Source organism: Astyanax mexicanus, chromosome 20 (assembly GCF_023375975.1).
Source record: "Astyanax mexicanus isolate ESR-SI-001 chromosome 20, AstMex3_surface, whole genome shotgun sequence".
In the NCBI taxonomy this organism is placed as follows: Eukaryota; Metazoa; Chordata; class Actinopteri; order Characiformes; family Acestrorhamphidae; genus Astyanax; species Astyanax mexicanus.
In genome coordinates, this window is record NC_064427.1 from 25,873,117 (window position 1) to 25,888,719 (window position 15,603).

The window sequence follows — 15,603 nt, forward strand, 5'->3', positions numbered from 1 at the left end:
CCACGTTTAAACAACATGTGGACATTTAAATGCCTTTTAACTCTCATGTTTAGCTGTTTTTCTCTTGTTTTTAGAGGTGAAGGACATGTCAGAAATAATTGTTAACAGACTAATCGACTAATAGAAAAAATGATCATCTGATTAGTTGACTACCAAAATAATCATTATTTGCAGCCCTACTTCATAATTTAAATGACATTAGTATGACTTTTTTTTTTAATCTACAATGAAAGGTCTTTTCAAAGGTGTGGTTAATTTCAAGTCTTGTATTTATATACATTATTTATATTATAATTCTTTAAATAATGATCTATACCTGTTATACTTACACGCTTACAAGTGTATCTCAAAAAAATAGAACATCATTGAAAAGTCATTTTATTTTTTGATTATGGCTTATCTCAGAAGTCAGTATCTCAGAAAATTTGAATATTACATTACATTATTACATATTGAATATTAAGACCAACTGGTACTGTTGGCAGTGTGGGCAGTGTGCCAAGTCCTGCTGGAAAATAAAATCCTCATCTCCATAAAAGTTGTCTGCAGAGGGAAGCATGAAGTGCTGTAAGATTTTTTTTGGAAAACACTGCACTGACTTAAGACTTGATAATATGTGGACCAACACCAGCAGATGTCTCTCCAAACCATCACTGACCATCAATAAATTTAGAATTTTATTTAAAAGACAAGGGTCCAGAGTTTCTACAATCAGTGATGAACAATATGCTGCCCTCTTTTTCATGCATTTTTCAACAAGACATTGCAAAACCACATGTGGCACACCTTACAAAGACATGCCTGTGGAGGAAAAGGGTAAAGATACTGGACTGGCCTGCCTGCAGATCTGACTTGACTTAGTATTTTGAGGTTAAAAAGTCATAATTCAGTATTTTGAGATACTAAGTCATCATTTTAAGACACTAAGTCAGTATTTTGAGATAAGGCAGTATTTTGAAAGTCCTAAGTCCTCATTTTGAGATGCTATAGTACCTAGCATAGTATAGTACAGTATAATATAGTATCTTTAGGTGGCGGGAATGGGCTTCCATAGTTTACAATCAAATCAAGGTCAATGTAAATAAGAGATCACTTTTTTGTTATAAAGTGTGTGTTTTCAGTAATGCTGGCTCACACGCCATTCTAAAATGTGATGCCGCAGAGGCGCGAGGGCCTTATGAGTCAAAAGCCTGCTGTCATGCCTGTCAAACTTCATTTGTGTCTTGGATTATAAAATGATTTAAAGGAAAACGGGAGGAGCAGATAAAGATCATCATCTGTGGGCCACATTTTCGTGGGGCCTCTGAGGACTATTGTCATTCATGTGGGTCACGTGACTTGACCTACATTTTAGAAGTGCTTTTTTTTTGCTCCTTATTTCAGTGGCTTTTTGTGCACAGCTGTCTTTTGGGGAGCTTTAGAAAGTGTGTGACACGTTATCTAACTGCACACCTACAGATCTTTGAAAAAAAAGTAGGCTGCTGTTTTTGGCTCATTTTTCTTCTTCAGTGATCAAGATCACAAAATAGGAGTCTATTTAAAAGCAATGGGTAATGGATAATATGTAAATTGCATCTGTTAAACACCAGTAAAAGTAGCAGATAGAGTGAGGTTTAACGCAGCACATCACAATAAGTGCATTTATCTTTTTTTTAACAATTTATTTCTAATTGTATTCCATTATCTCCCCAATTTGGTAATTTGCTAGTTATAACCCCAACACTAGGATTGTAAAGATTAGAACAGGCCGCCTTGGATATATGTGAAGTCAGCCACCGCTTCTTTTACAACTACTGCTGATGCATCATCACTGTGTAGCATCATAGTGCTCTCTGAGGAAAGCGCGGTGACCCAGCTCTGATATATCAGCTAACAGACCCATGTGCTGACAGAAAGAGAGAGCAATGCCAATTGTGTTATATTAACATTTAAAGAATTTATCAGACCTTATCCTTCTTCCAAAGTGCTTTGCTGTTTACTACAAAATTATCCTTAGTTAATTTGTAAAGACTAGAAACAGAAAGATACATCAAGCTTCGATATAGGTTTTTTATTAAAACATTTATTTATAATATCCTCCAATTTTTTCTCCCCAACTTAATTAATCCAGTTGTCCCACCCTTTCAGCAGATACTCAGCTGTATATCCACCATCACTAGTGATGCCACAACACAAGGAGGGTGAAGACTGGCACAAATGCCTTCTCCGATACATGTGAAACCAATGACTGCCTATTTTCTTACTGCTGCTGCTGTAGCATTGCTGAGTAACATCACAGCACACTCAGAGGAAAACGCAGCGACTCAGTTTCGATGCATCAGCTCAAAGACGCCTTGTGCTGATTGACATCACCCAGGAGTGCTGAGGGGAAAGAGCGGAATCTACCCACCCAGAGAGAGAGCAAGGCCAAATGTGCTCTCTCAGGGTGCCGGCAGCTAATGGCAAGCTGCATGACCAGGATTCAAATCCTGATCATAGTGGCAGCGTTTGGACTACTGGACCACACAGCTCCCTATTCAATAAGATTTAGACACTTATGAGAAAAGTGTTTGTTTAGGAAAAAAATATGCAAATGCAAGATCATTCCAACACCTTATTGCAGGATAAAGAAGAGTCAGGATGTCTGTCTTCTATGGGACTTGAGGAATGGTGGGTTTAGTTGAGCCATACTGAAAACTTGAAGAGATTTTGGTGCTGATCTGACTTTGGCCATTGCCATCAAGTATTAAGGAGCTGTTAATAAATATTAATAACTTCACAAATTTTTCCTCCTTTATAAAAATTTAAGAGCAAGTATGTTTGTTGTTTGACTCAAGTAGAAATACAAAAAGAGAACTTCAGCTTTCCTGGAGTAATGAATACATTGGATTTATTTCCACATGTTCATAGAAATAGACCTCTCAATGTGGATTATTCCTATTAAACTGGAATCACCGGTGTCACAATCAGATTTTACACAGGTTTTCTTGCCTTTGTGGCACATGAAGCCTGTGTGCTTCCACCTGTGCTGGACCTGCAGGGCATGGGTGATACCAAACAACAACTAGAAGGGGTCTCCAAGCAGCTGACACAGAAAACCATATTACTGCACCACCAGGCCATCTGCTAATACAGCCATAACCCTGTAACATTCTTATCCGGGCAGAAACAAAACATTTGTTTCTATATTTTTCTTATAATAATAGAATAATATGAACAAGTAGTTTTTTTAAAATATGCACCTCTATTAAATGTTTGAAATAACACTGGTAAAATCAGACTATAATAGTTGAGAGCAGAGGTGGGCAATTCATTTTCCCAATTGGGCACATAATACACTTTAACTGTTTTAAAGTGCCAGGCCAATAAATTCATCAACTTGATCTGGCTCAAAGTACATTTTTCTCAGTCAAATGTGCAGTAATTATTTGGTTTTGATGAGCTGATACTGGTAAGAGTAGACATAAATGTGAAGCAAACGGAGTGTAAACACCAATATATAATTATTATTTAATCAACATTCATATAAACGATTGTAAACAAAATACTCATGTGTTTTCAGTAAACACCAGCATCTAATTCACTTCATACAAAGTACTATGGTTATTTAGTTTGCAGTCTAATTACCTCATTTACTGATTTTTAGCCCTGTTTGGGGCTTTACCAAGTGCAGTAATGTCTAGTTCAGTTTCTGAGGTGGATATGTGAAAGGCAAAGGGCCAGATGTGGCCCCCCAGAATGTCCAGGTCTGGTTTAGAGGCTCTGTATTATTTTAAATGAGACTACACTGTGGTTTGTATTTCTGTATAAGAGAAAATGTTTTAGCAAGTATTAACATGTTAATAGTTAATATCCAAATAATTAAAAAGATAAGATTGTAATTATGAGGTAGTATTTTTATTATACTTAAAATACTAAGAGACAGTTTCATTAGTTTATATCAGTTTAATGGGCTAGCTACCTGGCTGATCACACTATGATAAATAAAGTATAGATATTTGGCTAATGTACACTGTAACATTAAGATATAAATTTACTTGCACTTTGTTTAGCTTACAGTCTGATTTATCGCTTGTTTGCGATACATTATTATTATGTGGCATCAATTCTGAGGTGAAAAATATTGTCTGACACCAAAAAATCCATAATTTCTGCTGTTAACTTATTTAGGTGTATTTTATTCTTTGGAAAACATTTACAGCTCTGAAAAAAATAAGAGGCCAATTAAAAACGGTGAGTTTCTTTGATTTCCCCAAATTGAAAACCTCTGGAATGTAATCAAGAGGAAAATGGATGATCACAAACACCAAGCTGAACTGCTTGGATTTTTGCACCAGGAGTGGCAAAAAAATTAAACAGTGTGTATGACTGGTGGAGAAAAATGTGCCAATATGCATAAAAACTGTGATTAAAAACCAGGGTTATTCCACAAAATATTGATTTCTGAACTCTTAAAACCTAATGAATACAAACTTGTTTTCTTTGCATTATTTAAGGTCTGAAAACTGAAAAAGCTCTTTTTTGTTATTTCAGACATTTCTCATTTTCTGCAAATAAATGCTCTAAATTACAATATTTATGGGAAATGTTGTCTGTAGTTTATAGAATAAAACACTGTGTGCATTTTACTCAAACATATACCTATAAATAGCGAAATCAGAATAACTGATTCAGAAACTGGTCTTAATTTTTTTCCACAGCTGTATATGGAAAAACCGTCTGCAGCTCCGTGGGTGACCAAAAGGGGGCGCCAAAAACAAACTGAAAACTGAGTAAGGTGGAATTGGTGTCTGTGTGGTGTAATCATAGACTGTATGTAAGTCTATGGGTTTAATAGCACATCATTGCTCAATAACCGCGGTTCTTGCTACAGACACTAGGAGGGAAGTGAACACATGCCGAGACCAGTGAACAGATTTTTTGGCCTCCAGAGAGCATCTGGGTGTCTATCATACGTTACTCAACGGGAACTTCAGTGTCCTGGCCTTAATCTTCTGGCTACTGTTGCCCCCAGGTTTTTGCATGTTGTAGCTTAAAAGGCCAGGATCAGAGCACAGGGTCAAAACACTGCTAAAGGGCCCAACACTGGTATTAACCAACCCTAAAACCCAGCAGCCCGCGGCCCTAAATACTAGAGGCGGGTACTGACTGTACGTTTATGCGGCTGTAAGTAATAAAAGTAAAATATAATAATTTGTACGTTTTATTTTTAAACGGCAATACATTTACTTCCACCCAAAAATACTGTTTACTAACATCTTTCTATAATTATAAAGTTGGCAATGTTACCTGAAATTGGTCTGATCTCATGCCACATCACTTTATTATATACATCTCTGGAAAAAAATAAGAGACCACTTAAAAATGCTAAGTTTCTTTGATTTTACCAAAATGAAAACCTGAAATGCAAACAAAAGTTCTTATTTATCGTCACTGTTGTTTTTCAGTCCGGTGTTTCACTTTTGATATAACAGGCAGTTGTTTGATCTTAAAGAGTGAATCTGACTTCTACTGAATGATAAGAAGCTTTTTTTCCTTCTCATATAAATTACTGTTTTGAAGACGCAAGATATTTTTTATGGACAAAAGTATTGGTACTTTTATTGAAGCAACTGTCTCTATTGTCCATAAAGGACAAAGACTTCTGTGAAGGCTGTTTAGTCAATTCAGTTCAGTTTAGTCAAGTTAGTTTTTGTTCTATCAGGAAATTAGACTGCAGATTTAGAAGATATGAATCATTATTTTTTAGCAGAACTATAACTTCGCTGTACTATTCAAGAAATTAATATCTAAAGCAACTCTGAAATTATCTACAGCAACTAAATCAGCAGCAGCTTCTCAGATACCATCAGGACATCCTGTAAATGTAAAAAAAAAGCTTCTAAATGTCATGTTGTAGCAGTTTTCATGCTTTTGACCATGATGAGTACACAGAAGATAATCAAGAGGGGTATCAACAATGCATTTTATTTTCCCTGTCTAAAATTCCTACAAACATATAAAGTTGGTTTTGAAAAAAGGGGAACTCATTTTATAAGCTGCATCTTTTAACAAAACAATAAGTATCAAATTCTCTACAAACAATCCAAAGCCTATAACATTCAACATCTTGGTCAGTTTGATATAAAGTACAAAAAAATAACCATATAAATTACAGAAAAGGCGAACGTACAAAATTAATTCATTAATTTCCCAAAATAAAAGCGACAGCAGTTTCTTGTAACAATAAATAACATGAAATATATGCTCCAGTTCTTTACACGCTTGAAATGCTTTGAATTAAAAATGTAAAAATATGAGCCATGTTGTGAAAAATCAATAACCAAAAAGTTGTAAAAGTTGCTCGTCTGGTTAAAGACCCCAAACTACAGCGAGAACTGAGGCTTCCTCCACTCGTTCTGTGCATGAAATGCATACATTACAACATTCAAAGTAGTACATTTCTCTCCTGTGAAGAAACAAAAACCTCTTTACATTCTTACATACAGTATATATACAATCCTACAGACAGCAACAACATTTCAAACATCTGAACCAGAAACTGGAGAAGCACCAAAGGCTTGGATACACTGATAACAATAATACATGACCAATATATAAATAAAACACAATAAAAAAAAATAACCGAACCTCTTTACTCCTGATCTCTTTACTCACCCTGAGGATCAGGATTAATCTGGATAAGGCCAGGCCACATAAAAAAAAAAAAAATCAGACACTAGATGGTGCTCCAGAGTGAGTCCAAAATGAACAGGTTTATATAGAGAATACATGCAAAATCATAGTTTTTAAATGTTTGATATTTTTGTGCTAAAAAAATAAATAAAAAAGGTTATTATAAACAATTTAAAAATGCTCCGGCTGTAACTCCAGTATCAGCTCATCAACCAGTCAGCTTAAAATAGCAGTAATGCTAGCGAATCTGCTGTCAAAAATAGTTTACTGTAGAAAAAAGGGGATAATACAGGTTTGTTTGTTTTTTTTGCTACTTTTTAAAATAAAGGAATATCCTGAACAAGCAGTTAGAAAGTATTTTTAATTTGACTTTTAGCCTTTTAGTGACCTTCAAGTGACGTTTTTATGATCATAACAAGGAAAATTAGGATGGTTTCTGGCTCTCCATAAATCGACTCTGCTACTTTCATCTGTATAATGTGCTTCTACTGAAAGCCTCCAGCAAAACAAGTAGCTCATAAACAAATAGCTATGTCAATCATTATGTTCATGACAGTGTGATCAGGTTTAAAAAAGGATCAATTATACTAGCAGAATTATTATTACAGAATATTGAAGAATGATGTCCTCTAATGTGAGACATAAAAAAAAGACTATTCACCAGATGAAAAATGAGAAAAGTGGTAGTTCAGTGTATCCAGGCCTTAACAGATCAGGAAAAGGACTGGTGTTGGAACATAAACGCATAGAACAAAAAAAAAAAAAAAGTCATGAACAATTTCTCAGCTAATACTTGGTTATGTACCGTTTTTTTTTCGCACCATAAGGCACACTCAAAATCCTTTAATTTTCCCAGAAATCTACAGTGGCCTTTTAATCCAATGATTCTTATGTATAAATTGTACCAGTCAGGTTGTGAGGAGAGGTAAAACCACTCTGCTGACGTACAGAGTTATACAGTAGTTTCAGTTTAGTTCTCCAGCACCAGGGTTGTAGTAGCATTAGCATTAGCCGCTAACCGCTATTTCCCTGTTCAGAGGTGAGTATTATCTGCCTGTAGCCTGCTGCTAACCTCAGCTAGCACTGCTGGAGCGGTTAGCCGCTAATGCTCCAGCCTAATGCTGGAGAAATTCGGTAATCTAAGCTTACTGTAAATAAACTGAAGCACTTTACTCACCCAAATAAACACTTTTCAAGAGAGAAATCTGTGTAGACTAACATCCAATACTCATTTGACTTTAAAAGAACTCAGCGGCAAGACCTGCTGAATTAAGTTCCTTATAGTGTCTCTAAAATGTGCTTTATAATTCAGTGCACCTTATAATATGCAGTATAATACTTATAGTTCGAAAAATACAGTATGTTCTTACGGTAATAACTGCAAGTCAAGTATTAGAGAAAAAAATGTGCATGTGGCAACTTTTCAGCCAAAAAAAGGAATCCCAACATTTACAAGTACAATAAATATGCAATACATTCCAAAAATATAGGTACACCCAGACCTTTAGCCAGCAGTGGCCACCAGTAGCATTAAATGAGGACGTTTTCACACCTGCACTTTTTTTAGTCTGTCTAAACCAGTTCAATTGGACAGGTGTAAACACAACAATCATAGACAGATGGTCCCAAAAGAACTCAACAGAACAAATACTGTACCATCTGTAAAGTCTGCTCTATATTACAGCATTTTCACACCTTGTTTGATGTGTTGTTACATTGTAAATCAGATTACATCTGGTCCAGTTGGTTTTGGTTTCATACTGCAGTTTAGTTAAGAGAGGGCGCATACTACATAACTTTGCTACAGTTAGTCCTGTTGCCATCACCTATGTGGGCTGCATTTTCCTATACTTAACACTGATTGGTTTGTACAAAGACTTCCGCTTGTTTTTAAGTTCGGCAAGTTGCCTTTTTTCTAGGTACTATTTCCAACTCTCTTTAACTGCATGCTTTTTGTAGCAGAGTAAGCATAACAGATTAGCCCCATTAAAATAAGGGCAAATTTACAGTTACAGTTGGTACAGAAATCACCTGTGTAATAATCTGTTGTGGACATAGAGCTGCGTAATGGAGCTGAGTTTCTTTACTTTTACTTTTTCTTGTTCTATTGTTTAATGAATTACAATAACCTGACTCAACTTCCTGCAATTGGTCCAAAAGTCTTTTGGAGCCAAACTGAAAGGCCCAAAGCATCATTAAATTGCACCGAATTATGCACTAGTCCAGAACATAGGACCTTCCTTCTGTATTTACTTTCTTGCTCCGCCAAAGAGAGGTCCTTACCAGTAAGTAGAGAGAACTTTCTCACATGGTTTTTGAGACTTCTTTTGGAGCACTTGAATTTTTCTTGGCGTTAAATCAAACCAAACCAAGGAAATCCTCTGAGGGGAAGTTTCAAAAACAAATATTTAGCCTGGACACTATAGGCTTATTCCCTGTCCAGAAAACTGACTTTAACTTTTACAAATGCAGACCAGAGCAAATGAACTACAGGTGTGAAAGTGCTCAGAGATACTTTTCATACATACATTGTGTGTTACATTATCCAGAAAAACAAAAACAAAAAACGAATCAAACATAACCTACACATTAGTGTGGCATGTTGAATTTGAAACATTGCCAATTTAAAACTGTATGTTCTAGACTGGGTATAAAAATAATTTGCACAAAGGCCTCTAAGTCCTAAAAAATACAGCACTGAAAAACAATACAATCAAGGAAACATCAGCTGAAACATTAGGCTCTTTGGGATTATTAAGACATCTTCTTTCAGTAGTAATCCATCAGTTATCAAGCACTGATTTTAAGGTGACAAACTGTATTGAGTTTTAAAACAGCTAACAAAGGCTTAAGGCATCTTAAATATACCTAGCCTTGATTTTATATTTATGATATTTTTGATCTTTAAGAGCTCATCAATGGGGATTTTGTTACTTTGCTAAAATATAATGTACACAGTAGAGCACTTTAAACCCTTCTTTGATACTTTTCACCACACAACGTCCAGACTATGCCTTTAAAATGTCCAACGGAAAGGCATACTCCGACTCCGAAGCCTCAAGCAGTCCAGACACTCCAACATTCAAAGTTTCACATGACCCATTCTGTTGTCCCTTTGACGAATAGTGGCACAGAGTGGCATAATGATGACCGAGTGGAGCCTGTCCATCTTATCTACACTTAGACGTAGTAAGCTTCAGGGCTCCTTTGCTGTGTAACGTTTTCAAAGTCTTGAACTCGAGTGGCATCCGGTGAGGACCTGCGCTGGAGAAGTACCGGTACTTGAGTAAGTCGTAGTAATGATACTTCACAGGAATTCCATTGGCGTCTTTAGGAAAAGGCCAGAATCCATACAGGTGGATTTCGTCACAGAAACGCGTGGCCATGGTGTACATCAGGAGTCCAGTGCTGGGTCGCTTGATGTTGACCTTGTTGGTGAGCCAGTACCTAACAAACAAAGCAAGAAGCAAGAATGAAATTAATATATGTGAAAATGATAAAATGGGGGATGAAATAGCATCTCAGAAATAATTGTGATAAATGATTTTCTTGTCATCTTAAAATAAATTTTTCCCACTGGTATAACGGTATAACTATAAAACAATCATAACACAATCACACCAATTTAAAGAACAATACAATTTTTATTAAAATGGAATGCTGTATACAATTCTCTTTAACTTTGGTACCTTTTGGTCTAATCGGTGTGTATTTGGATGCATTGTTCACTTTTGCTACAATTCAAAAGGGGCATATAATGATAACCTTGAGCTTTTCTTGTAAGAGAGTTTGGTGTTTCAAAATACTCCTTAAAAATGCAGTATTTGATAAACATAATATTTTCTATTGTCTTTATTTGTATGTTTGTTCACATATAGCTCATAACACTGAATAGTATGTTATTCAGTCATGTAATGACCAATGCTTTAGTAACTTCGTACACACAGTGTGGACTGCAGTAGGTCAAAGCTTGGTTCAAATTAAAAGTCCATTGCTGAGTTTTTTTAATTGCAATTGCAGGACATTTAATTTAATGTTATACAATTAAATGGCAATCATTTTAAACAAAATGAACTCATCAATTTAATTTAATTGTAACCAATAAAAATAGGTTTAAAAGAGTGTATGGTATATACAGTAAAATCATTCACACACCACAAAAAGACATCATGGGGGAAAAAAAAAGAGAAATGCAAGACAAAAATATAAATCTGGGCCCTGTAATGTCTCGACTGGCTTATATTAAATTCATCACCTCGAGGCTGGCACTGGGAATATTAAATTGTAGCAGGGCCTTATCATATATAATTCTGTGTAATCAACAAAGAATATAATTAGCCTATGCAAAATACGGCTGCTGAATAGCTGCCATTCTCTAACAAACTCATAAAAGTCTAGTCGTCTAACTAGATCATGCGAGATGTAATTTTGCTGCCTTAATTTGCCCGTCTTAATGATGTAATGGTCTGCTGGCTTTGTGCTGGGGGCACCGTCCTGCATAACAAAGCGCTCCTGTGCTATGCATGCCAATTTTTTTTAACAAAAAAAAAAGGGAAGCAGGTATGCTTCATGCATATTAATAAGGCATTACTTTATGAGCTATTAATTTTCATTAAATTAATGAAAAGATAGCCGGCGGAGGCATTATCATACAAAATGCGGGCACTGTGAACCAGAAGGTTATTGGAACATGCACGTGGGTTTAATTTGCTAATTTGCATATGTCAAAAATTCAATCTGCAGCAGTTTCAGTACACAGAAATGTGTTGGCAAAGTCTGCATACAGCATAAAATAGGTTAAAATATTAATTGAATATCATAAATATTTTTTCCCATCATTTTAAAAGAAATTCATAATACACAATATTTTTTGCAATGTTTTGACATGTAGACAAAATGCATAAATCATAAAAAAATATACTCAAATATTTTCATGCAAAGTACAGTGATTTTCATTCAGTTTCTGTTGCACATGATCCATTTTATCATGACTAATTATGCTCGCTTTAATTAAATGTACAGCGGGGTCAGTGTTCTTTAAGTGCTGCTATCCTTGATAGTACTGCCGATAAAATATTGACATATTACTGCTCTCTAATACAGAGCTGTGCACATGACAATGGAGGTTGCCAACTAGTTGGTATGTATAAAATGTGCAAGCAGTACACAAATTTCAATTTTTAATTTAACAGTATGGTAGAACAGTACAGTAAATTCTACACTGATGTTAGAATTATCAACAAAAAACTTATTGTTCGACCCAGAAGAAACCAACTGACCAGATTAAAGCTTGGTGATTCTAAATGCACACTTCAATTCACTGTTTCAACAGGACAATGCTCATCCAAACATATCTGCCTTTTAAGAGCTGCTTGCCCTAAAGACACAGATACTACTCCATGGTTAGATCCATCATCGCTTGAAAATGTGTGGGATGTTATTGGAAGCACCATTAACAATCCCAACCACACCTACCACAAAATCTGCATGTAATGGACTATCAGAGGACACCATTAGGAACCTCTACAACTGCATGCCAGTAAGTCTGGCATGTTGTGATTAGGGATGGGAATTCTATGGCATCTCACGATAGGTTATCATGATACGCTGCCCAAAATAGCGCTAGAGTGCTTCTGCAAAACTCGATATATCGCAAAACAACTCTCTTAGATACTTCATGGAATATGTGTCACTGAAGAGAATAAAATACTCCTAAACAAGCAAATACCAGAAATTATTTATGGATTTATTGATGTCAGTTTCACAGAATTGGACAACCAATATTCTCCAACGCAGAGAATATTACCCTATTATTTGATAAGTGTCACTACAGGAAATAATAAAGCAGTAACTTCATAATTAACTTCCAAGTGGGGGCCAGTCTTAGGGAGTTTAGTGTGCTTGAGTTTCATAAAAATATTACTATTTGATGCCACTTATCGATACGATATGATCAAAGTGATACGATATATCACAATACTAATATGTTGTCCCACTCCTAGTTGCAACACTCATGCTTTACACAAACCCTTTTCAGAATTATTCTCCAGAAAGTCTTTTAAAGACTGTTCTTAAAAAAAAAGCTGTAAAAAACTTGAGAGCACTTTCTACAAAATTACACTTTCCTTCAGTTATTCCTATCAGTTATTTGCTGTCACATTAAAATTACCTAATTAAAATTTTTGTAATACAATATATCGCAATACTGATACATTGTCCCACCCCTAGCTGCAATACTCATGCTTTATACACTATATACATACTTCTGTACGTATAGCTAAATGGATTCCATAATTTATTGTTCCTGGTAACTTTTATCTTCATTTCAAAAGGGACTGCAATCCGACACTTTCTTTTATACATTTCTGCTACTATTTATTTGGCCATGAGTGTGAATAACTGGTTGAAAAGATACTCAGACGATCAAAAAGCCATCGGCCTGCTGTGAGAACAGACTTGGCCACAGTGCTGATCCTGATTCAGCACAGCTCCAGCTACCATTTGTCTGCTGTGGATTATTTAAATGTATGGCCTCATTTATGAGAGCTCCAAGACTCCTTTAAGAGTTCGATCCAATCTCGCATTAAGTGGCAGCCTCCAGGGTCCGCTGGCCTGACTGAGAGCTGGTTCACCCTTCAGAGGCCTATATTTAGCACCCGAGCCTACCGGTCTGAAGGTGTCATTGAAAAGAGGAAGGTGCTTGGCTGCCATGGTAACTCACGAGAACATCTGATGTGCCTACAGAACGATGTGGCCAGAGCGAACCCCGTCTGAAGACTGTAATCAAACACTAGCTGACCAATAGCGGCTGGAGATTACACGCAGAGGTTACATATTTTTAGTTTCCGCTCCTTTTTTAAGCTTTTGAGGGACCTTCAAAGGAAATCGCAGACCCCCTCCTGAGAGCGAGCGTGCTTAAAAGATCACTACATGTAAGAATTCCAGCAGCGCGGGATAATGGCCTCATTTCCAACACCAGCTAGTTGAACGAAAACTCATTTAACAGATCTAAATTTATTCTCCCGATAAGTCTTTTAAGGACTGTTCTTAAAAAAAAAAATAAAAAAAAAGGCTGAACTTGTGAGAGCACTTTCTGCAGAATTACACTTTCCTTTCTCACCACTAAATTCTGTATGAAAATATCAGTGATATGCTCTCACATTAAAATTACCCAACTTAATCTTTCAAACTCTTTCATTTTTCATCTCATTTGTCATCTGTGTGAGCAAAATAGGAGAAATTGAAGAGAAATGGTATGAAATCACACTGAAGTATATTTTTAATATCGTATTATATTGCGATGTTTCGTTCTGCAATACTGTATAGATTTAAAAAAACTTGGATCAAGTACTGATAGTTAATTATTGGTTTAAATGTAAAGATGAATGGCAGTCAGAGGATCATTTTGTGTTGTGTTTACACACTGACCACTAGAGGGCAATGTTTTACTCTGGCATTAGCTCCTACTGATCTGATTGGATAAAAAGTATTTTCTTATTTTATTTTATTCAGATTTTATAAATATGATAGAATGTTTTGTAGTATATTTTTTCCAAAAATTGGTTTAAACGATATATGGTCATGCTTACAGTATCACATTATATTATACTGAATTGTAACCCTGTATTGTGATACAAATCACATTACAAAGTTCTTGCCTATGCACCCCTATACAGCACTATTAATTGGCAAATCTCATGGATTTTCTTAATTTTAGCTTCTTTAAGAATGTTTATTTTTTAACAGCTGTAAAACTAATGTACATTGCTATATCTTAAGCATCCTAATCCCTTTGTTTTTACTTTTTGTTCCTGTGTCTTTACGACTGACATACACAGACACGCCAAAAGTCTTGCGACAGGAACTAATATCATGTCTCATGACTTCAGCTATATCCCATTTGGAAGCTTAAGAACACTGAACTAACCTGTATGACATGCGTGAGGCCATCCCATTTATCTGATACTCAATATCAGACCTCACTTAAATTCAGAACATTGAAATCTAGGTATAGAGTAAAATACTGCTATATAGTGCGTGGAGCTTAAACACACCATAAAATTAACCATTAACCACCAATCTTTAAATGTAAAAGAGTAATAAATATCTATACGGTGTTTTTGGAAATAATTACAGTATTGCATAACAAAATATTGTTATACTTCAATTTGTCGATTTGACAGTGCAAAAAAAAAAAAAGAATTATCAGATTTGACATGTCTACATAGCACTAAAAAAAATCTATGTCACACATAAAGCAAGATTTGTTTAGATTTTAGTTATTTCAACCTGGTGAACCTGGTGGTCTGCATGTAGACCACTTTCATAGAGAGTTTTATACAGAATTTCATATTTGTGTATTAAATATGTTTTTTACAGGTTCAAAAGAACCAAAACCTTATAAATAGGCTCTTTAACGATTGAAGTTTTTCCACACTTACACATATGGAATTCTATATGGAATCAATATTTTAAAGAATATATATACAAAACCTTTTTATATGTTCTCTTCTTCAAATGTTTTTAGTTTAACAGAAGCGCGAATAAGTCAGTTTTGATGACATGGGCCTTTTAATGTACACTAAAATGAAAGAATGTAAAATTACCCATTCAGAGTTATGTTACAGAGCTGTCAATTTACAGCAATATGACCATGTATTGAAAAGATTAAGAGTACTTTAGGATCTTTTTCTCCAGGCTGCATCCAGCTGCCGCTCTGCATCCTGACTGCGCTGGGAGTGTGTAACCACTGGGCTGTCTTTAAACCCGCTGAGCGCCGCCTCGCCAAGATGCTCCACAGGTGGCAGCCTGCAGGCTGGCTTTGATTTCCGGAGATGACAATCACAGGGCAGAAGCTGTGGGCTCCCTGCTAGCTAACACCGCCAGGCCCGGGCTCTTCACGCCAATTTAAGTCGATCGATGCTCCCTTCTTCTCCCCTCAATCGAGCT

At 35.8% G+C, this 15,603-nt stretch overlaps 1 protein-coding gene across 1 annotated transcript in view; it reads right to left on the reverse strand.

The window, feature by feature from the left end:
• Nucleotides 1-5,926: 5,926 nt before the first annotated feature.
• The window catches only part of st8sia4 (ST8 alpha-N-acetyl-neuraminide alpha-2,8-sialyltransferase 4), a 35,365-nt gene continuing 25,688 nt past the window's right edge, over nucleotides 5,927-15,603 (reverse strand). Inside the window, exon 5 of the mRNA XM_007255306.4 lies at nucleotides 5,927-10,101. Within this exon, the coding sequence (XP_007255368.1) occupies nucleotides 9,825-10,101 (277 nt within the window). The 3' untranslated portion in view covers nucleotides 5,927-9,824. The remainder of the gene's footprint in view (nucleotides 10,102-15,603) is intronic.